This window comes from Anopheles moucheti, chromosome 3, assembly GCF_943734755.1.
Source record: "Anopheles moucheti chromosome 3, idAnoMoucSN_F20_07, whole genome shotgun sequence".
NCBI lineage: Eukaryota > Metazoa > Arthropoda > Insecta > Diptera > Culicidae > Anopheles > Anopheles moucheti.
Genome location: NC_069141.1, coordinates 79,718,223 through 79,742,437, shown reverse-complemented (window position 1 = coordinate 79,742,437; position 24,215 = coordinate 79,718,223). Strand labels below are relative to the sequence as shown.

Below are 24,215 nucleotides of genomic sequence, written 5' to 3'. Positions count from 1 at the left end.
CTTCCCATTTCTGTGCTAACGCTTTCACCAACCTTCAGATGAACAGGTGAACCGTCACCATAGGAAACTAACATCCCCTCCTAAACATCCACCAGCCTGCCACAGTGCACCGGGATTTGATAAAATGCCATCATCCACCAACGAAATGGCACTCAGGAATGCATTATTTCGATGTTCCACTTTTGCATAAAGAAATATCAACTTTGTCTGCTTCGTTGTGACGTGAAGTGGAGTCCACGGGCTGGAGAACTAAACCACGAACGGTGGGACAGGTGGGTTATTAGCAGGGCTCTCTCTCTCTCTCTCTCTGTCGTTCTCTCTTGCGGTTGGGGCATTACCTTCAATTTGCCCAAAAGCCCGACCCCGCACCGGCTGTTCTTTTGGTCGCATGGTTGTTTCGCTTTTGCAAAAATACTTTGTTGCACAGTTTTCCATTTAGCAATTGTCAGGTCCGTTTCTGACAGTTTTTGGCTTTTGCGTGTGCGCGCACCACACCGTGACGCATGGGAGATCCGCACAATCAGACAAGCGTGCATATCGGATGCTGCCTTAAAGGTAAACACAACGTACAGAGGCTGTACGGTGACGGGTGAAGAACGGTGAATAGTTTCTTCGCCCGGTCGGATTGCTCCCAATCACTTTCCTCTTCTGCACCGTTCATCGCTTAGCTTGTGCAACCGGTGCTGCCGAGCAGCAGGGGATTGTGGTTATCTAAGGGGGTTCTCACCGAACAACCCGGTCCAACTGCAGTAGAAAGAGGTTTTGGGGATGATGCTGCTGGTGCCGGTGCTACTTTGGAGTAGAAATTAAATTAGCTTAAGTGGATTTCAGTATCTCGAGCTGTCGAGTGCAGCTGCTCACGAAAGCAAAAAAAAAGTCAACAGCAAAAGAATACGGAACAAAGATGTAGCTTCCTTGTGCAGTAAAACATTCCTGGGCCGGCCACATGCCTGTTCGCTGATTGGAGTAACAAAACTGTACCAATTGTTTCGTGCCGTATGGCAAGGCAGGGCAGCGACAGATGAAATAAAAAGAAACAAACACACACTCTACCTTCTAATGAAGGACGTTTGTTTGTTGAATTTTTAGCGAGTGCCAACTTTGCGCCCTCCGTTTTGTGTGTTTAATAAATAGAAGAAAGGAGCGCAAGAGCGCGCGGGTCAAAACGAGAAGCGGTTGAAAGAGGGCCTCAAAAACAACTGAAGCCACAGTCAGAACCAACGCTGGAGGTAAACAAGATGTTTCTCCCCCTGCCGGATGCTGCCTGAAGTTGCATGGGCGAAAAGCTGTACGTTCAGTGAAGTGAAGTTGTTGGGCAAAAATTAAAAACTTTACATTCGAAAACGTAGCATGCGGTGCCAGAGCTATCTTTTGCATCGGGCAAAAGAAATAGCTCATAACCTCTCGGTCGGAGTGGATGTGAACTGTCAGGGGAGGCGAAGTTTTGCTCCCATAGCTCATCAACTCTTTCCGCGAGTCAATGTGGTGGATGGTGTGGAGTTACAGTTTTTTTTTTGCTGCTGTTGTCCCTGCCCAATACCAAAAGGACTTGGGCGTGTGGATGGGCGTAAGAAAGTTTTGCTCTAACCACTTGAGGAGCGTTTTGCACTTCCGGATGTTAATGTCAATTAGGGCGTAAAGTTGCATCAAGAGTAACACGGGGGAAATAAAGCGCTAAAACCATGCTTGTGCCGTGGGCCAAGCGCTTTTGGGAAGATGTCAAAGGAAACACTTAATATTGCAATGATGGATGGTGTTTAAGATGTGGCGTGAGTTGAGCTGACACCGTATGATTGGGGATGATTGAAAAGTTCCGTACACAAATTGTGGAATGTCCGTGGAGTGATAATCATCTGTCCTTGAAGATTTATTGTGAAATTTTCCTAGAGATGGTTTTTTATTTGTCTTTTTCACTTTTTGAAACATTATTACAATGCTTAAAGTGGCATCCATTGATGTCTCTGATCGCCTGATGGTATGCAATTTATTTAAAATTTTCAGTTTTCAGCACTGAATTCCAGTCGATATTGCATACTTTTAGGCGTTATCAAAATTTAAAAATCTAGACCATTGCAGTTATTCAATTTTCGTTGCTTCATCCGACGATGTGCAATATGCATAATGGGTTATGATGGTTTTAGAATGAAAAATCGAATAAACTAATCGTCGCTTTCGGCGAAACGAGAAAGACGGGAAAAATGTGAACCAATCATTTCCAACGAGTAAAAATACAATCACATGCAGTGGAATTTAATCCCCAGCCATAGAATGGACCGAATAGAACGGTCCGCGCACGCAAAGAGATGATGGCGATTTGATGTGATTTTCATGGGAATTCATTTCCATTGCTGGTGTTACAATTTTTTCGGAATTTTCTCCTCCTTTTTGCAATAGTTCCTATTTTTGCATAAAACTGTGTCTGTCGATGCTAATACCGTTGAAGCTCCAGGAACCCGTTTGCTGCGAGATATGTGAATGCAAGAACATGACATGAATAATGCTACGTGAAATGGAAAGCTTTCACTTGTCTATTGACATGCAATAGTTATCCGATTATCGTTTTTAACCCATTTTCGTAGAAGATATCCTTCCTATTAACTTTGTTCGTATTGCTAAAAATGTGCGAAATTAAACTGTTTATTTTTTAATCATCGCCATGTTAAAGTACAACAAATTAAGAGTATTTGGAAACTTCAAGGATGGAAATGATTTTAACTAATTTAAAAAAGTCCTTGATTTCAAGATAAAGATATATTGTATGAATTTGTATTGTACATTAATATTGTACTTTATTTTCCATTTAACACGCTCAAAAAGTGAGCTAAAATTGTGTACTAAACGGATCTGCATGTGTCACAATTACAATCCTCTTTGGAAGCACTGTGTCTCTGCTTTCCATGCAAAAAATATTCTTAAAGCACACCATATCCAAACATCGGGTAGAACAGGTGTATCAACACCCCGTAAAATGAGACCAGCAACATCCGGCGTTGTGCAGCAGGTGCACGATGGTTCACTGTCTACCCTCAAAAGGGAGTCGCTTCCGGTGGTGGGATTAATTAAAAATTAAGCACCCTCGAGGCGGTCCATCACACACAGTCACGCTTCAAACAACCGAGGTGAATTTGGGTTTCAATGTGTGATTTGTTGTATTTTTCCCCTATTTTTCCATTCGCTTTTGCCTGTTTGGTAGAGGGCCGATTCTCGAAAAGTTCTGTTGCAAAAGCAGTGAAGCAACATAACACAGTCTTCCTTCAACTAACCGCAAACCGCGCAGTACGAGGGGGCTTTTTTGTAGTGCATTTTGCATAGGTTTATCCTAGTGCTTCGGTGCAGTGGCGAGAATTATGGCATTCGTACAATTATTAATCAACAGCAAATCATACCGGCAAGTCTACTGGGTTGGCTGGAACGTAAACCCAGACCACACCGGACCTAGTTGCTCGTTCATGAAGCTAACGAACAACATTACAATAACAAAAAAAACAACAACAAGCCGTTACATCCTTCCATCCTGCTGCCAGTGCAGTTGCATTTTGTGCAGGGGTGGAGGTGTTTTTATTTCCAGCCTTTTATTGGATTCCGGTGCTAACGCGGGTGTTGTACGGAATGGGAAAATGCTGCGCTGGCTGGCCAGCTTACCGGGAAAAGGTCAGCAATTTCCGGCTCGCATGAGTGAACCAAATGAAGTGCTTTATTAAGTGTGTTGCTGTATTTTTATCTTCACTGCAAACGAACACTCGAATGGTGGCTCGCCGGGAGCGATGGAGTTACTGTGGCCGTTAGTCGTATTACTTTGATAAATTTGTTTAATTAGCCTCACCCCCCGGCATCCAGTGTCATGTGACTGTAAAACTGTGGAAAACGCACAGTAAGTTCGTAGCAGATTGCAATGATTTAATATGAGAACATTTAATTATGTAGTTTCAATAGTTCATTACAGCAACGTACACCATTTAAACGACGAATACAATGAACGGCATATCCTATTTATTATTTTCCATTATCATACGGAATACCTGGCGATACATCGTCCTCTACCTTACCCACGCATTTGGATATGTATCTTTATTATTACAAATGATGGCGCTGACATATAAGGAAAGCCATTATTTAGCCACCATTCTCTGAATGTGTAATTCTCTAACTCTACTGCCTTGCAAATAACCTCACCAGCGATGATGTGCATCTACCTCTCGCATGCCAAGCTTATCGAAGGCCTATTTTTATTCCACATGTCAACGCAGCTGCAAATGGCCCCTCGCAATATTAATAATAATCACCGGCTTAAGCCTTAAAAAATCGGACACACCATTACCATGTGCCGCCGTGGGTGGCGGCCATTCTTGCGCTGCCCGATACTTGCGCTCCCGTCTTTCTCGTGACCGAAAAGTGTAGTGTAGTTACACACGAATCCCTCGTAACAATATTGCACTAATCAAGACTAATGCCCGTATAGGGACGCGAACGGTATTGCGAACCACAGCACCACATTCGGGCTGTGTTGTTTGGGCTTTCGTTTACCATGCGCGGGCGTCGTCGGGGGACAATTGGATTAGAGATTACAAATGCCGTCTCATGTATGAGCTTTTTCGACGCTGCGGTGCGGCATGCAACTGAAAGTGAAGCAGGCAGAACGGGCAGAAAATAGCAACGGCCGCAGCGGCGGCAGCAAATCCTCCCTTTCCAGGTGCGTGTAAATGTTCGATTTTGACCCTCCCCCCATTTTCGTCTGTCTATTTTCTTTGGGGTTCTTTTGGATTAATCCTATTGTTCTGGTTTAGTAATTGGGATGACGAATTGGTAAAAAAGGGAAACTAATCTTGTGCGCCCTTGTAACCGCTAGTCATCAACGCAGTGAAAATTTGTGGAAAAAAATTAAGAGCATTCGGCGAAGTAAAACCGTTTAAAAAAGAATCCTCGCACCTTTATTCATAAACCACCAGGCGCCTCCATTATTACGTTTGAAGTGTAGCATTTTTACTATGTTTGTTTTGTTGTGTTGTTTTTTTTGTTTTTGTATGATTTATTTCTTATTATTTATTATATTTTTTTTGTATTTTTCTACTTCGTTTATATTGTTTAAATTTAAAATCAATTTATAGTGTTTTTTTCATCGCTTTTTTATGTTTCGAATACTCGATCGTAATAAAAAAAACATGCTAAATCTACTTTTGTACAAAAATATTTGTTCAATGTCAGCATGGAATAAAAAAGTAAAGATATTTTAGGAACGTTCCAATAACGTTTGTCTTCATAATGTTCAGAAATTATTTCTAAGCTAGAAAAGCCTTTCTGCAAACGTTTAACGATCATCAAAATGCGGCTTAGAGATAATAACAATAGATAGTAATTTATGGAGCGGCTCAGCCCTGCCGTTGAAAGCATTTGATTAAAGTGTCCAAATTAAAATAACATAACAGCACCGTTGTCGTTCCTTTCGCGCACCAATATCGTTTTGCCATCGCGAACAAAGCCGAACAGCAAATCTGGATCTTATTATAAATCTAATTAATCTTTACGGCTGCTTTTGATTGTTTTTCGTGTAATGGACACAATCCTCGGCGCCTAAAGGACGGCTCGGAAATCCTGGCAAGTTGTTGAGGTCGAAATAAAGCTAAACCTTTCTCCGCATTTTCCACCCAAAAGTGTCGGAAGCACGCGTGTAGCGGGGCAACCGTACCAACTGTCAGTGGTTCGTCATCGATGAGCGTGTAGAATTGATCCTTCTGTCCCTGGGGGGGTGTCAGCCGGGAGTCGCTTTCGTTCCGGGAAAGCTTTCCCATCGGAGCTGTTTTCCCAGTAACGCAACCCACTGCCAGAGGCAATAAATTTTGCTCTCACGTTCACCACCACAACCAATATCTCATCCGAGCGCCACCCCGATCGGTTCCAGCGGTCGATTATTGTCACGGCACGCATATGGAGCAAACCGGGAGCTACACAGCTATGGATCGGAATACCTGGTCAACAGATAATGGCACGTGCGAGGGAGTGAGAAGGAGAGTGTGCCCGAAGCTCGACAAACGCGGAAATTTATTTCCGGTGATAACGAAGCCATTTGATGGGGTGTCTTCAATCGCGCTGTATAAAGCTGCCGGGAAAAGGCAGGTTTTCCACTGCCCGACAATTCACCGTACCGTAGGGCAGTGTTGCGCTGATGTGCTGAAATTCGCAGGAAAAATTGTCCAGCCAAGGCGATCCAAACTGCCCCGCACCGGAGGATCACCGTTTTACCGAATCCAATTTCTCGGGATTAGATTTACGCCGTGTCCGTTGGACCGGACCAAATTCGTTTTTCCCTCCCGATGCCCCGTTCGGTTCGAGCACATCATTCACCGTGTGATGCTGCGTATATTTGTCGCCTTTTTTTATTGCTTGTGTCTTCTCTTTCCGTGTCTCGGTTTGGGGGGAGGTGTACTCAACGCCAAGCGATTATTCGGCTGATGTTATGAATGCGGGAACACGAAAAAGACGGAACTTAACAGGATTATGGTGACCTTTAATTTCGACGACGAGCCGAAATTGATTCCTACCCCATGGCGTCCCATCGTGTGTGGGTGGCATAGCACCCCCCGGGGGGGAAATGGATGCAGTTTTCATCGCTTTCCGCAACTCCCTGAACACCGGTTCAAACTCAATAGATCAACTCCATCGTCCATTCGGAACCAAAGTGTCCTCTTCACTCCCCCCCGCCACAAAAGAGAAGAAAAAAAACCTTTTGTTACCACGCACACAAAAAAGAAGTACGAAAAAGACAAACGTCTTGACGAAAAATCGTGTCAGAAAGTTAGCGCGAACAAATGGGGGACCCCTTCGGTTCGGTTTTTTGGCCCCATTTGCCCCATTTGCGTTTCTCGGGAATGGGATGTTTTTATGTGGGTTAACAAGTTTTGGAAGAATAAATTTTACTGTCAGATTTTATCCTCTTTTTCATTGTCAACGTCGTTTCTCTCTTTTCCGGGTGGTTTTTTTTTCTTGTTGTAAACGTCCACCGATTCGTTCGTGACAGAGTTGTTCCATTCTTTCCTTTGCATACTGGAAGATAGATTGAACTTTCCACTTAATTCATACGATGTTTCACAGTTGCTTATGGGGTTTACGTGACGCGTGCTTCTGGGAAGGTTTAAACATAATGTTGGCGCTAAGAAACTTACCGAACGAGGACGCCCGTGGGTGATCAGTGGAAGTTTCACAAATGAAGTAAGATAAATGAATTTTCTATAAACGTTTTGCTTCAGCCAACATGTGTGTATAATAGTTTTGATCGTGCTGATCGATCGTGTTGGAATAGCCGCCAAGGAAACTTCATCGATTCGCGTTGGGCGCCGAATGTATTAATCTGTTTTTCTGTTTCAGTTAGGTTTTATTATTTGGGTATTGGGTAAAAAAATGCTTTGTATGTCCTGTTAAAATATTTAATTTACATTATGACTAGACTATGAACACAAAATATTTTACGTACATCAATCATAGAAATTTATCGTTAAATTGATTTATTCTAGTTATTAATTCTGCTGTAAACTTTGACAATACTTCCCAAAGACTAACCTATAATCGTATCTTTAACGTATAACATACGCAAAAACGCTTCGCATTAGTAACTATTTATTTCCTGTTTGGGCATAAAATCCATCGACTATTCTTAAAGCTCCCGTGCAAAACAATCGCTTAAACGCCCGCTATTATCCCGCTGACAGGGCTAAAAGCTTTTCGTCGCACAATATTCGGCATCATCACGATGTTCGCCGCATGAAAGCTCGTAAAAACCACCCCAAACAACCCATATGGGCCTAAGGGTTGATGGTGGTGTTGATGCAAAAAAAAAAACCAAACCAAAACAAAAATGCTTTCCTCCATCGCTAAATCACGCCACCCGAATGCATCGTAAATTTTGGATCACATCATTCCGAGGCTCGAAAGCTCCCGCATCCGTAACCGGCCATCCATCGGAAAAGTAGCAAAAACACACTCATCATTTTAGTGGCGGTTGGCGTACGGAAATCACACCCAACCGGACCCAGACTGTCGGATGGTTATTTTCCATCACGGTTCGATTTTTCCCCTTATGTCCTGTGGGTTTTTTTTGTGTTTTTTCAGAACCAACACAGGATTAAAGCTTTCAGTTGATTTGCCGACCGCGTTGGCCAGAGGTGGTAGTAGATTGTTAGTGTCGTTATGTCGCAGCTTGATGTCGAGTGAGTGGTGGAACGGTGCCGTGGTCCGGTTGTGCTCAGCGGGCATAAAAAAGGCCCGAAGGCCCATTTCGCTTCCGTGACCGTGTGACGTGGCGTGGTGGCTTACTTAAGAAAGTATCCAACCGAGCTGGCAAAACAGGAAAATAGCCGCAAGGATGCTGTGTTATTACTGTTTCCAATCATTAGGCCTTTGTTGCACTGATGGAAGCAAGTTCGCTGCGAAAGGCATTGGCCTTGTGGAACCGAGGTTCATATAAAATGAACCGAATTGTTTGCCAAAATTTCTACACTGCACAGCTGCTTGCTTTGCACCCGCTGGAAGCTACAAAAGCATTTAACCAGATTAGCAAATAAGAAAATCGGGAAAACCAACTTTCGCCACAGGCAAATTACGGCCAGCTCATGCGGTCGGATGCTTTTAACGCGCCCACGCCCATTACAGTGGCGCATGTGTTTTTCTTCCCTCTGAATCACTTTTTTTGCCATTAAACTTGGCATCACTAAACAGACGACCATTTAGACGACACTGCACCTGCATCACTACTGCCCCCGAACAGGCTGGAACAAAAAAACACGTGGCGATCGTTTTATGTACTGCATGACTTTTCACGAATTTACACTCTCGTGCCCCGAAATCGGATCGAATCGTACGAGAAAGGAATTCAACGCACCTGCATAAACAGACACCCAACCAACAAACAATAAAAAAAATCTCCCTTCACGTGGAACAAAAAGGAACAGAACAGAAAGTCCATTCCGAGCCAAACCCACCGAAATCAAGTTGGCTTTGCCCGCCTTTTCATTACACAGTCTCCACGCACACACTGACACACTCACTGTCGGCAAGATAAACACTTCACTTCAAATCGCATCAACAGTGTGTTGTTGTCCTTTGCGTTTCCTGTTTCCCACACACCTTCCCTCCGCAGAAAGCGCATTCGCTCCCCATTGGTCGGTTCTTAACCGTCGCGAAAGCGGTTTTGTTTTGAAAAGAAAGGAGAAAAAAAAGAGTGAAAAGTTTTCCACGCTAACACAACACCGTGCTGCTGCGCGAAAGCAGAAGAAAAATGTCAAAAAGTTGTATGTTATTTGCTGTTTTGTTTTGCTTTTGCCACCACAGGCACGCTTTTGTGTCGTTTCGGGGGTGAAATAAAAAGCACATGCCACATGCCGGGCGGGAACCCAAGCGGGGCAGAACGGAAACGGAAAGCCCGAAAATGGAATATGGTTCCTATCACAAAGGTTCGCGATCGGTACGCGGCGTACTGCAGTGGAATGTTTGTTTATTCTTTTGCTGCGCTTCATCGTATGGGAGCTTTTTTACCAAAGGTGGTCTCCAAAGCTTTACCAGAACGGTGTACGTTTTTCTTTTTACTGTTTTATTTTGTTTTTAGTACATTTTCTTTCCCTAAACCATATAAGGGAGCTATTTCAACCTGTAGGTGAGAGACTTCTTTTTTTTCTTGTGGGCTAATTTCATGTCACCACCGGTGGTAGTGAAGCGTAAACGCAATCGAAGCGGTGCGGTGCGTAAGAAAACATCATTAAAAATTTAGACCAACATCGAACACAATCGCTGCGCTGTACAAAATGGAAAATCGCTACACCACATTGCTTAAGCAGCCGTTACCGTGCCCGTACAGACCCCGGTGTCGGCACACGTTTGATGAACGCCGAAGGTTATGAAGTTGCAAAAGCGATAAAACAAACTTTCTACTTGACAATTTTGCGTACTGCTCGAAGGAAACTTTTGCATGAGTTATAAAATGGTCCGGCTTCATATTTGGGGACATGTTTAACGACCGACAGCAGAGCGTCATTTTAGACTGGTTTTATGTGCTTTTTTTAATGCATAAAACAAGACGTTTATAATAATTTTACCTAAAACTAAACAAAACTGTTTTTTCGCTAAGGTTGACTTATTTATTGTTCATAAGTGAAGGATAAAAAACCTAAAAAACAGAACATAAGTCGCAAAGAAACCTAAAGAATAACATAAAGTAGATCATAGAGTGAAGAAAACTGCACGAATAATCAAGAAAGGAAAATAAGCATTATTAAAACAACAACCCGGTTGATGGTTCCAGGGCAACAATCAGTTAACTCAACAAACTAACAAATAATAAAACTAAATAAAAGAATTAACCAAAGAATTAAAGAAAAATAATTAATAAAAGAATGTTTATTATCTAATAAAATTTAAAGAAAAAATAATAGAAAGGAAAGAAAATGAAACAAAAAAAAATAAAAAATATTGAAGGAAATAGAGTAAACAGAAATAGTAAAAAACGCGATGAGAGAAGCGAATACGACGACTCAAATTCGCTGGACCCCCTTATCGACCCCCTTCCAATGAATCTTCCCCGTCCGTAAATGAATAAAACAATGACTTAATCAGACAATCCAATCTAATAATTCTTTTCTCTTCACTTTCCTCTTCCAGCAACCACATCTAGCAACGCACCGGCAGCTGCGGCTACGACAACGATCGTGGCGCTAACTACGCCCACCGCAACAACCCCAACCGTAATGCTACTGCACGGAGACGTCGACGACGACGAGGGAGCGCTGAACGGCCCACGGGCAGCCGCCGCCACGACCACCAACCTGCGAAGAATCTCCGATCAAGATCGACCCCTGTTCGAGGCGCTGATGGCCGAGGAGCGCGGCGAGCTACCCCGGCGGCGACACGCCTGCACCGGACGCTTCCTCACCATGCACAAGCGGCGCAGAAAGAAGCTGCTGACGCGCAGTCTCGCCCTCGATCAAGCCATCCTGGACGATGTGCTTCACGGGCAGGTGCAGTGTATACTCGATCGCGTGAACCACTGGCGCTTCAACGCATTCACGCTCGAGACGGTGACTGGCGGTAGGTTGAAGCAAGCTGGAAGCGGTCTCCTTCCTCCAGCACTAATGATGGCTTTTTTTCCTTTTTGTCTTGACTGCTCCACAGGGCGCTCACTGCCGGTTCTATGTGTTCATCTGTTCCACTGGTACGGGCTGCTGGACCACTTCAACCTAGACGTAGTTAGAGTATGGAAATTGTTTAGCTTAATTGAGGAAGGTTACCACAGCACGAACCCGTACCACAACTCGATCCACGCGACCGACGTGACGCAGGCGATGCACTGCTTTCTGCAGGAAAAGCGCATACTGGAGAATCTGAGCCCGCTCGAGATCATGGCATCGCTGATCGGTGCGGTAACGCACGATCTCGACCATCCGGGCGTCAATCAACCGTTCCTGATAGCGACCTCCAACCATCTGGCGGCACTGTACGAGAACACCTCCGTGCTGGAGAACCACCATTGGCGGTCGGCGATCGGGTGTCTGCTCGAGAGCGGTGTCGCCGAACAGGTGCAGGACATCCGGCCCGAGCTGGAGAAACAGATCAGCTCTCTAATACTGGCGACGGACATTACGCGGCAGCAGGAGTTTATCGGCCGGTTCCGCGACTACCTGAGCCGGGATGCGCTCGACATGCGCGACACCACCCACCGTCACTTCATACTGCAGATATCGCTCAAGTGTGCCGACATATCGAACCCGTGTCGCCCGTGGGACATCAGCAAGAAGTGGAGCATGAAGGTGTGCGAAGAGTTCTTCCGGCAGGGCGACTACGAGCGGCAGCTCAATCTGCCGGTTACGTCACTGTGCGATCGGCAGTCGACGACGGTGCCGAAGATACAGACCGGGTTCTTTAAGTTCGTCGTCACGCCACTGATGGACGAGTGGCATCGGTTTCTGCGCACCGATCTGTCCCATTCGATGATGCACCATCTGAAGTACAATCAGACGCAGTGGGAGAGTAAGCTGCAGGCGGAGATTAACGAGGAGACGCGCACGGAAATTTCGGATGCGGAGCTACTGGACGAGGAGGACATTGAGGGCGGCGACGAGGATGGTGAGGTGTGCGGCGAGGATGAGGCTGATGAGTCGCATCACCTGGCCGATCTGTCCGACAGCTCGGAGGTGCTGCTACCGTTTGCGATGGCAAAGCTTGGGCGAAGAAGTTCCCTCCAGGTAGCGTCCGCAAACCACGGTTTCGCCGGCAGGGTACGCAACGAGCGACGGCTCTCCGTGCCGGCTACGCACTGCATCCCGAAGATCATCCTGCCGGCGAAGGAGTCATCGAGCGGGGGACGATCTTGCGGAGGTTCCGGTGGCGGTGGTGAGTTCACCCTGCAGCCACCGGAATCGATCCAGGAGAGTGACGAGCATCGGTTCGACGCTGACTCGCTGTCCATCTTCTCCTCCGACAGCGACAGCTTACACCGGGGAGCTCGCGGTTCGTCCACCGGCAGTACCGCGGATCGTGAGCGACCGCTCAGTGCGGAGAATCTGCTGCCCGACTGCAGTATCGCCTCCATGACGGACGGTGCGTGCGGTGATCGGCTCAATCTCGTACTGCACGGTGCAGTGAGCGTGGGCAACACGGCCAACCTGCTCACCGTGGGCACCTCGAAACATCTGATCCGCCAGCAAACGTTCCCACCGCTGCAGCCCTACGTCCGGACGCGCTACATGTCCTCACAGGCCGAACTCGGCGCCTGCCCGGAAGCGTTGCTCGAATCGTCCAGCTCGAACAGCAGCGGCTCAACGCACGCACCGGCAGGCTCGGCCGCACTATCAAACGTCGAATCTCGCGGTCGTGTGCTCGCGACCAGAAAGGATAGCATCAAGCGGGAGCAACAATCGGACGGTGCCGGCTCGTCCCAGGCGGATGGTGCCGGCAAGATCAAGGTACCGAAGTTGTCGCTCGGCCAGAAGGAGAACCTTGACCCATCGATGCTGAAGCGAAGCCTTAGCAGGCGGCGTGGATCTGCCCCGGTGACTGTGGCGCTACCCACAAAAGCGGGCGCAACTTCGGACGCATCCGGAACCGGTGTTGGGACAGGTGTTGGAATTGTTGGCGAAATCGGCAAATCGTTCATCATAAAAACTTGCGATCTAATGCGCCGAGGCTCGATGCCCGTCGACGCTCTAATGCGTAAGTGCACTTGAAGTACCTGCGGGGGTTGTTTTTTTGAATTTGCTTATTGTTTCCCTCTTTATTGCAGACTCTAAAGATCTTCCATCATCCCAAAGCACGGCTGGCGGTAGTGTGAATGCCAGCGGTGTTCCTTCCAACACCGCTCAGCTTCCCAACAGTCTCGTCGCACCACCGTACGCCAGTATGCAGCGACGTGGTTCTGTGCCCTGTGAAAGTACCAACAATGTGGCCCTCCGGAGCAGCTTTAGTATCAAGCGACGCAGCACGAAAAAGGCGATCCGGCGGCGATCGTCCGGTGGTGCCGAAATTCTCAGCCCCATCCTGTCCGAGGATGCGGCAGGCGGCAGCAACGGTGCTGGATCTTCCTCCTCGAATGCGTGGTACCGGATCAAGCGGGATTCGGGCCACCGGCGAAACGGCGACAACGAGAGTCTTCTGTCCCGGCGGCGAGGTTCCCTACCGGTCGAGGTCCTCGCGATCGGTTACTCCGGTGAGTGTACAGTGTTTTATAACTGAGGGGAAACATATCTTAACGAGATACTCTTAATTATACAGCTAGATTATTGAAAATTCTTCAATGGACTTCGAGTCATCCACCATAATTCTTAAAAAAATCAAATAGTGGGTCCTTGCATACTTCCAGGAGTAACTTATCAACTCAACACTCCTTAAAGTATGCAATTCGTACAACAAAATGCGTTCCTAGGACCGTGTTGAAGTGCGTGTAAACGTCATAATGCGTTGTTTCTGTTGGCAATAGACATCAAACTAATTTGTTCATAGTTTTCATTGGCAATGATAATAACACTTCAAAAGCGCAATTAAAGAGTTTAAAATTTCGCCAAATATCTACTTAAAAATTTAAAACGCTTCAAAGCATCTCCGAGGACCTTCCGTGCAAGTAAACGTTAGACATCAGTCTTCCGTGCGTTCTGTGTCCCAAAACCCTCTCGTAAAGTCGCGTAAAATTAATGCTCCACCACCATCCATCGCGGCTGGTGGATGCTGGTAGATGCGGTAGGGTCCGATTAGGAATGGTTGCTGATCCTTTGTTGTTGCGAGCGACCTCGGAGATGCCGACATTTCGGTCCCAGATTACCAATAATAAGTATCAGCACCTGATTTTGGCTTTCCACTCCGGTAGCGGCCGTTTGTTATAGACCGTGGGTACACGAACTCTCCATCTGCCCAAGCCCGACCCATTGCGGTGATAAAGCTGTCGTTTCACGAGCTTGATCATATCTTTTTATGGCCAGTACTGTGTGTGTGTGCGGTTGCTTCTGTGTGTGTGTGTATGTGCGTGTGTTCATTGCGGGGTTTATTTTCATTTTTGTCCTCTCCCCCCTCCTGAAACTGCTTTGTACTGGTTGGGGTGTTTTTTTCTTCTAGGAAATACGAGGGAATGCTTTGGAGGTGAAACGAAGTGTGTGTGCGTGTGTGTGTGTGTGTGTTCCCACGGAGAAGGAAATCACTATTCGCACCTTGGCAAATAATCCAATATCAGCTTCAGCATCGGCAAAGCGGCAAAAGGATGGGCCATGTTTTGTTGTGGCAAACGAGTCGAAGGATATTCATTGCTCGGTGGTGGCTGCTGCTGTGGCTCAACGGGAACCGAGATTTTCCTTTACTCGCTGTTGTTCACCGTACACACACACACACACACACACGGGCGCGCTTGCACCATCTGTTTACAAGCCCCATTCGATCCGGGTGGTTGTGTGTTTATGTGCGTGTGCGCATATGAATTGGGTGGTTGAATTTATGCCTGTTTTTCCGCCCGACTTGGCCGTACCACCGGATCCGGAAAGAGCTACGCCGGTAAGGAATTCGATTACGCGCCGTAAAGCTGTTCGTTTTACCCGCGAACCTCACCATTTACGCCCCTTACCGGTTCACTCACGCGCCGGTTTACGAAGATGGTACAACCACGATAGCGTTTGCCCACCCAGTACACGAGGCTGTGTATCACCTGGCCTGGTAAACCGAGAATAACCGGCGAAGGGCGAACGAGAGACCACTTTTTGCACTCGCCACACGGCCGCAGATAAAGGATGGCTTGGGATCAATATGCGAAGTACCTCGTTCGAACTGCGCGAGACTAACCAGTACCGATTCCAGCAGCAAGCCACCGACAGCCAAACACGGAATAGAGCCATCAGTCTTGTTTATGTGGCATCATGCGCACCCAGCCGATGGATGGCCTAGCCAAATGGAAGCCCCTCCAATCCCTCATACGCCACTGACTCGCTATGATTTGCATATAAGGCTTTAGTTATGCTGCAGTTATCAAATGGGGCGAGAGGGTACGGGTCGTTATTCGATTTTGGTAATTTCGGTCGGGAAAAATCTTGTACACTGTTTGTATTGTTCGTAAAGGTACGAAAAATCGCACCAGCAAGATGGATGAATGCTCTCGGAAACCGATGGCAAATGTGCTTTGTGTTTATGCCTTTTTGATGGGCTTGCTGTATCGGTGCATTATTTTCATTACTAAACGCTATTAAGCGGATTATGGGCTTAGGTTTCGTGGTATTATGCTCCGAACGCCGATCTTCTTCTTTTTGGTTTGTTAAGAAAAGAGTGGTAAAAATGGACGGAATTCAATACGGCTTTCCCGGGGCTTTGGAAAAGTTCATAAAATGAACATAAATTTTAAGATTTAAAATCGACTCTGTGCCGTTACTACTCATCAGCATTTATCGTGCTTTAAGCGTAGCAGTGCGAACAATGATTCATCGTTGTAGGATTTATAAAGCGTTTTATTAAGGATTAATAAAGTGTTTTAAAATTCAACGTCAGGGACAGGCCCCCTTTTCTCCCGGCGTACAAATCGGCGTATTTGAACCCTATTGTCACGAAGATTGCATACTTTAAGGCTCTAAACTGCAAGCCGCCCTGAGGTATGCAATTTTTTTCACAAAAGTTACTGGTTTCTTTGGCAACAAATTATTGGCAAACAAATGTCGTAAAAACACATCTAAATGTGAAAGTGTTTAAATGCGAAACGTTAAGAACCTAGTAAGAATCTACATAGCACTACTTTTCATTGAATAAATTATAACCCCAAAGAACTAACAACAATTGAAAATTCGTGGCGAATAAATCGACATATTGCCAGAACCTTACCACAGTGGACAATTTAGTACCAAACCATACGAAAATGTCCAGCGGGTACAGTACAGCAAATGCCATTGATGCATACCGGTGATAAACCGATTGACCTCCGATTAGTGTCCTTCTGCTCGGCATCTTACCCGGTGTGCAAGTGCCATTAGTTTTGCATAAGCCACCGAGAAAACCACCGAAGCCAATCGCGAACCAATCTCGCCTACATATTCGCCACACGGCCCATCGAGTGCAGGTGTGCGTGGTTGTGTTCGTTCGATCCGGTTTTGATTTATGGTCCTTCGGATGTGTGGCGTTCCACACAGGAACTATAACCTCCCCAACACTGATATAGAGCACAGAAAGTTGCACCTGTGTGCGTTTCGCCTGACCGTACCGTACGAACGCTGGTACATTTTTCGATGAGAATTTCATTCCATTCCCCAGTGGGCACCCTCAATATAGTGCACTGTGGCACCGGCCAGCACTTTATCATTCGGTGCACTCCGGGGTTGTTTTTTTTCTAGCTTTGCACGAAGCCCCCGGATGCGATACGAGAAGGATGTCTATATTTTCCTTCTGGACTGTTGGAGTGGTGCGTCCCTTTACTAGGTACGGGTTAATTTCTGTGGCTTCCTCGCAACCCTCGGACGGGACAGAACACATGCATGTGGTTGGTCTGTAGTTTTGAAATCGAACAATGCAGGGTTCTTCATGAAAGTTCTAAATAGATCAGATTCAAGATCATGAATGTTTAAAGCAAATGAATGACCTTCAGGAAGTCCTCAAGATTCATGAATCTATAAAGACTCATGACCTTTAAAACAGTCATCTTTACGTACAACATTCAAAGATTTCACTCCACACGATTTAACTGAAACCCCTGTACAATCACCGTACGATAAGGGATAAAACAGTTCCGTGTTTTCTTTTTCACCGATTCTCCACACACCTGGTCCGATTGCAAAATATTACCCTCATCCATACTGACCAATGATTGCAAAACCATACGGTAGCAGCTAGTTGCGCCCGGAGAAATATATTCCAATGCATCGTGGAGTGTGGCTGTACAACGTGCACAGATATTTCATTCCCTTTACTGTTTACCGTAATCGAAGGTCCGTTCGAACGGGGGAAAAAAAACTTTGATCGATGGATTTTTCCTTCTGGATTTTGTCTCACTGTCTCACCAACTCTAAAGGCATCTAAAGAAAAAAAAACTAAAACTAAACAAACATACAAAACAAAGTTGTAAAACTACTCGAACCACAGGAGGGCAAATCCTGCTGCAATCGTTTGCAACCAGTGCAGGAATGGTTTTCTCGATGAGGATGTTGTGTGTAATATTCCGGGCACCACATACATCTCTGTCGCAGGTTAAGTGATTCATTCCACCGGCGGTCATTGATTACCGGGAAGAAAAAGTTAACACAAAACTTGGTCTAACATGTCCGTTGTCCGTTAAGCTTTATTAGCTAAAACACATGCAGAAAGCATGGGAAAAAAGATCTCTGCTATAGACATAGTGCAGAACGAGAAAGAGAGAGAGAGAGAAAGTAGAAAAGTCCGTTCCAACATTCAGTACGCCAATTAAAAAGCTTTATGGTTCAAGGGTTTTAATGAATTGAGGCAAACAGACGTGAAGGTGGGATGAAGTGCAAAAACTACTCCAACATCGTTTCATCTCCAAAGGATTAGCATGAAAGATGGAAGGGTAAGAGCTAGAGAGCACCCAACGAACGTTTATAGTTTGCTTTAATTGAGTGCCTGGTAGCTATTTCCTTGCTTTTCAAATGTTTTGCCATAAGCTCGTTAGCATTGCGCTGTTTATTCCACAGTTTAATTGGGAGTAATAAAAACACACCTACTTTCAAGATTTTTCTACCATTGCAGATGAGATCAATTAATAATATCTCTTTTCTTCCATCTTTTCATTTCTTTGTAGGTACTCTTCGTCACTAAAGATAACAAAAAATCGGAAAACATGCGGTTTAGTTTGCTACATGCATACATTTACTGTCGTTCGCCATTCCATCATTCCATCCGTTTACCGTCGAATGTCGCCAATCAACGGAGAACGATAGAGAGAAAGAGAGAGTAAGAGAGAAAGCAAATCGGCCGTTGTTTTGGGCCGCGCCGCAAAACACGAAATGGTGGAAACAAAATATCATTTTCCGATCAGGTGGAAAAACAAACCCCCCCCCCCCTTAGCTCGATTAAATGAAGAAGAAACCCCCTGTTGGCTCATTCCTACCACCGATGCTTCCCGCCTATATCGAATAGTGTGCGTGTGTGTGTGTGTGTATGTGTCTGTAAACGGAACTGAACAGCTACCCCTAGCCTAGTAGTAGGGGAAGGCAAAGAAAAAATGATAAAGATTATACACATAAGAAGCAAGAACTGATCAAGTTGAAACAGCGAACAAAATTAAACAAAAACCGCTAGCCGGTTGTATGAAATGTGTGTATGTGTATGTACTGTTAGAAAACAGTTGCAAGACAAACAAACAAAAGATATAAAATGCGAACAAAAAAACCTATCCTTTCCATTCACTCGCTAGTGGAAACCTCCAAAAAGGAAGGAAAGAAGTAGAACGAGAAAAAGAAAATCAAAAAACATCGTAAAAAGCACACATACACACACACACACATACACAAAACAGTGATCGGAAACATGAATGTGTCGGTAAACATATTTAATTGACTATACAAAACAAAAAAAAAACAAGAAACAAAAACAAACAAACAATCGTTGCTAAGTGTGCATTGGTGTTGTAGAATGTAGCAAATAGCGAGAAGAAAAGAATAGGCAAGAATACAAAAGAAAGAAGAAAAAAAAAACAAACAAAAGCAAACAAAAAACAACCCCCGATTAACGATAGGCAAAAAAGTATGAATATTCTACCCCCTCTCCTCCTCCTCCCCCCCCCCCTTGACTACCCAAAATTTAGTTAGAAAACGGTGCTTAAAAATGATGCAAAACAAATATGATCGTGTGTGCGTGTGTGAGGGTGAGAAAGAGCGTAAAAACCAAATGGAACAAGAAAATGAATGGGGATGGAAATTAAATGATGATCCGGTTTATATCTCACATAAACCAACCCTACACACCAGCGAAGGAACAAATCCTACCACTACTGGAGAGCTTATGTACACGTAGACACACACACATCCTTAGGTACAAACCACCTTCACACACGATCGTTTATCTCAAAACGCCAAAGGGTTTTTTCAGCGCACCCAGCCATTAGAACAATTGGTCATCTCAAAAACATAACGCATAACACACTCCATTCACACTTCTTCATGCGAAACCAAAAGCGAGAATGCGCGAAAGGAAAATGGTGTACGATCGCCTATTTTTCTTGAACGGATTTTCTGTCACTCTCACGATCGCGCGCCATTTTGTAACGAGCGTACCCTCATTCTCTAGTATAGCGAATGGTCCCATCATCGTACAAAGCATATTCGTCCCTTTCCTGTTGTAAAAATGATAAGGAGCTGGTATTCCTCGAATGTAACGGAGTGTCGTGTGTCGGTACATTTTTTTTATTTATAACACTGCGACCTTCCTCTCGATCCCAATATTGTCGTTGCAACTCAGAAGCGTGCAAGAAAATATTTTCTCCTTCGCACAGTGAAGGTGCACTGTACCAGGTGGAAAACATGAAGAAACCATCCAAGGAATAGCGTTTGGTTGTCGCCGGAAAGAGCTAGCCATGGGAATGGGAGAGAAACATAATAACATAAAGTAAAACTTGAAAGCTGGCTGGTTCCAGCCCAAGAAGAGTGGCAGGTGGTAGCATTAGTAGGGAAGATCTTCCAACAAAACATTTGCAACACGGACGGCTAAATCGACATGAACAATATAATGTGTATGTGTAGGACAGTTAATACTTAGCACAACATAAAAGAAACAGACACACATAAAAAAAGAAACAAGATCATAAAATGTAAAAGCAGAAACTCTTCAACCAAAAACCACAATACACTTAACACGCGGACCGGAAAATACAACTTCCATCAGCTTAAGTGTAACTTGTTTGGGGACAAAGCAAAATGGAGAAACAAATTACAGCAACACAAGAATTTATAGACAAACGGCAAAAAGAGGAACATAAAACAGAAACAAACAAATGCAACTGTTTCAGCAAAAAGCGAAGCGAACAAAGTCACACTAGCAAAAGGTGTTATTTATTTTATGCTAACTCGATAAGATGAGACAATGAGTTAAACAATGGTTATTTTGTATTTTTTCTTTCTTTCTCACTTTCTCACTCTTCATTCAATTATTTGCTTGTTAAAATATCGTTTCAAGTGAATATCACATCTTCTCTAAAGCAAATCGACTTTCCTTTCCCTTTTTTTCATGGTGAAATGTTTCGAGGTTTAGAGAATGAATTCATGGCGGTTGAATCACTACACTATTACTACTACTACTACTAGTACTACTACTAGTATTACTATATCAATAGAATCAATATAAAATATCGCATACATGGCTGCATTGCAGTGTGTTCGGTGATGTGTACGAGCGGTGGAAAAGCGTCGTTAGGAAAGGAGATAATAGCAAACAAACAAAAAGCATCAAAACCTTCCGTAGCAAGTATATGTGGAACAATAGACAGCAGCAACAGCAAGGGAAAACATAGAAATAAACCAAACAAACAAACAAACAAACTATACCCATACATACGCTGCAAAGCTAGGTAATAAACCGTGTAATAATAGTAAGCGCGTTTTGTACTGTAAAACGTATTGCCACCAATCACCACCACCAACATTTGTCCAGGTCGCTGTCTTTTAGATGTATTTTTCGACTCTTCTAATCCCGCGGACCGGTCTGGTATCGATTGCCCGGGGTTAAATGAAACACCCGCACGTGTAGCTCGTCCCCTCTGTCCATTTCGGTCCAATTTGTAACGTTGTCTGTTTTAGGGGTGGGCCCTTTTCTAAGCGGCAAAACAGTCTTTCCCTGTAACTGTAACACATCCATTCGGAAAAAACCGGTCTAACCGCCTGTGTGTGTGTGTGATTCAGCTCAGCTCTAGGTATGTGTGTGTGTGTGAGTTAGGGTTCAGGATGTTTCCTTATGCGAACTTAACAGAAATCTTTAGCTGTAACTGTTGTTGCAAAAGAAAAGCTAACGTCGAGCGATGACTTTAGTTTGAAATTTGTAGTTGTTTCGTGCCGAAGGGTTCCGAATGAAATCGAATAACACAGTGAAATGCAGGCAATACATTTCAACTATACATAACAATAGGAATAATCTCGAGGAAGCGAGCAGTTTGATATAAAATAGAGAATAATAGAAGAGAATAAAACATAGAACACGAGAATAAAACACACAAAACGTTAACAAACGAGTGGTTAACATTGGAAGATATAAACCGTAGGTTTATAATAGATAAAAAAAATGCACAATTAAAAACACAAATACGATACCAATTTCAACCGAACATGCCCGGGATAAGGCAAATCGCAAGGAGGAAATGCCTTGTGCCACTTGTTATTATCGCTCAACACAATTATCGCGGTGTTGACAATACGGCATTGCCGTCATAATAGAAATTAAATACGATACCAATTTTCGAATAGATATCATTCCTTTGGCCTTTTTAGCGATCGGTAAAATTGCCTACAAATCGGGTTCCGGACTGTTCTGAAAATTTCGGACCATGATCCGGAAGGTAGGTTCGATTGCAACTGGCCGGATTTGTCGGAACCGTGGAGATCTTGCGGAACCGTAGGATCTATTCGGCACCATCGGAACTGACCATCGGTCAATTTCATTGCTCTAGAGTCAAAGCTGACACCACACTAATCAGGCTGAAACCGTGGATGCGTTCCATAGAACCCATCACTAGGCCCCTCCAATAAACTACATACATACCGATTAACAAACATGAAAACAAAATGTCCCATTAGGCATAGGAGCAGTTGTTTAACGTAACAAAAAAGAAAAAGAGAAAAAAAAGCAGACAAACAGGAAAGTAGGATAATAGCAAAAAAACATAAAAAAAACAAAATCGAAACAAAATTACCCAAACAAACACCCCAAAAGCACGAAACGACGGCTGGACATAGTTGATGAACCCCCACTTTTTCTAATACCACTTTACACACACACACAACCGAGCACACGAGCGTACTAATTGCTACAATGGTTTACTTTAACCTTCATAGAGACATATTTGAAGAGAAAAAAAACCACTTAAACACTTTTACTACAATTTCTACTTCTACCTACAAGCGCGAGCAAACATTGAAAAATGTAACTGTGCAAAATCAAAAAAGACGATGATGAATGAAATGGAAAACATAAACAATACGGTCCAAAGCTGATTAAACGATGAGCAAAGAAAAATGTATAGGTATAAAATCAAACAGAGAGAAAAACTACACAACCAAACAAAACAAAACAGTCTTAAACGCAAGGGTAACAATTGACGGTGAGACAGATATTGCTGTGAATGAAAAAAGAAGTGTGAAACGTTTTACTCTCTGTTTTTTTTTCTTTCTTTCGTATTCGGGTCCTTATAGCACATCTAACTAACATTGCGGTGGATTTATTCCATTTCTTTTGTTTGTTTTTTTTTCTTCTATTTTAATGGGAGTGTTTACATGTGTTTTATTGATTTTTTAAGTTCTGCCTTTAGCTTAGTCGTACTTGCTTTTAACAATTTTGTTTTCTTATTTTGTATTTTTTGTTTGTTTTTGTATTTCGATATTTGCTTCCTTTGCTAATGAATAGTGTTCTCTTTTTTTGTGATTTAAAATTTTTCGTTGTACAACTTTTTTTTTAAAGTACATTACCTTCTGAAACCATTTTCATTTATACATTTCTTTACTAATTTTCATATCCGCCTTGTTGGTGTTTCCACATTTCTAAAGCAATGGTTTAACTGTAAAACTCCGACCACAGTGAAAATAAAAGTAAAAAAAACACACACACTCACACTATGGACCAATTCTTCACTATTTCTATACAACTCTACTACCGTACTGTACATACATTGTAGCTCAATTTACTCGTAAGCTCGGAAAGCTATTACTTCAATGGTGGTGCCCAAATACATGGTCACTGCGTCTAAACTAACGACTGAACTTTCTGAAAAACTCTTACAACACATTGCATATTTTGTAGTTTTTCTCCTTCTTTGGTGATTTGTTTTCCTACGTTTTTTTTTTCATTCTGTCCTACAAACAATGGAGAGAAACAAGACTCTCGTAAAGAAAATCAAAACATATTAACAATTGTTGAGCTAGTAGTAGCACAAGTAATGTTGCACGATAAAAAGATATATTTACTTTTTAAACACAGTTGTTTTCTTTCTTACTCAATTGATTTGTTTTCTCTATATGGCTCCTTTAGTTTCATGTATGTCCTATTTTACTATTATTTGAAGCTAATTTCTCTCGTTTACCATTTAGTTTCTTGAAACCTCGATAACATACAGCCATATAGCACAAAAACTACATCTTATTACCTATCAACCAGAAACGATCGGTTGCATGGATGAATGAAAAATATCAATGAAGTGAGGAAGGAATGAAACTCGAATAGGTAACACATGTTTACGATAAACACAACATAAACGATAAATAGCTAAGAAACCATTAGCCCGAACGGAATAATCATAGAAGCGTATAATCAAATCGTAAACAAAAAAAAACTACTTGTAGCGAAATATCCCCCGGTATGTGTTTTATGTAATTTACAAAACAAAATGGAAGCGAATTTTCCCCCCATACAGTGTGTGTGTGTGTGTATGCATTCGAATCTAGCGCTAATACATAATTAGTTTCAACAGAGCCGATGAAAGCAAGAAGATAGGGAAAACAGAAAAAAAAAACCCAAAACCAGTTTGCGGTTGAGTCACATTTTGTGGAAGGCTCAGCCACGGCAGAGTGTGCAGA

The 24,215-nt window shown here is 43.7% G+C and overlaps 1 protein-coding gene across 2 annotated transcripts in view; it reads left to right on the top strand.

The window, feature by feature from the left end:
- LOC128304824 (uncharacterized) overlaps positions 1-22,390 on the top strand; it is a 135,069-nt gene extending 112,679 nt beyond the window's left edge. For both annotated transcript variants that reach the window (XM_053042061.1, XM_053042062.1), the window contains exons 3-6: positions 10,642-11,067; positions 11,152-13,188; positions 13,259-13,681; positions 18,242-22,390. In XM_053042061.1, coding sequence (XP_052898021.1) covers positions 10,642-11,067; positions 11,152-13,188; positions 13,259-13,681; positions 18,242-18,258 — 2,903 coding nt within the window. In that variant the 3' untranslated portion in view covers positions 18,259-22,390. The remainder of the gene's footprint in view (positions 1-10,641; positions 11,068-11,151; positions 13,189-13,258; positions 13,682-18,241) is intronic.
- Positions 22,391-24,215: the final 1,825 nt, after the last annotated feature.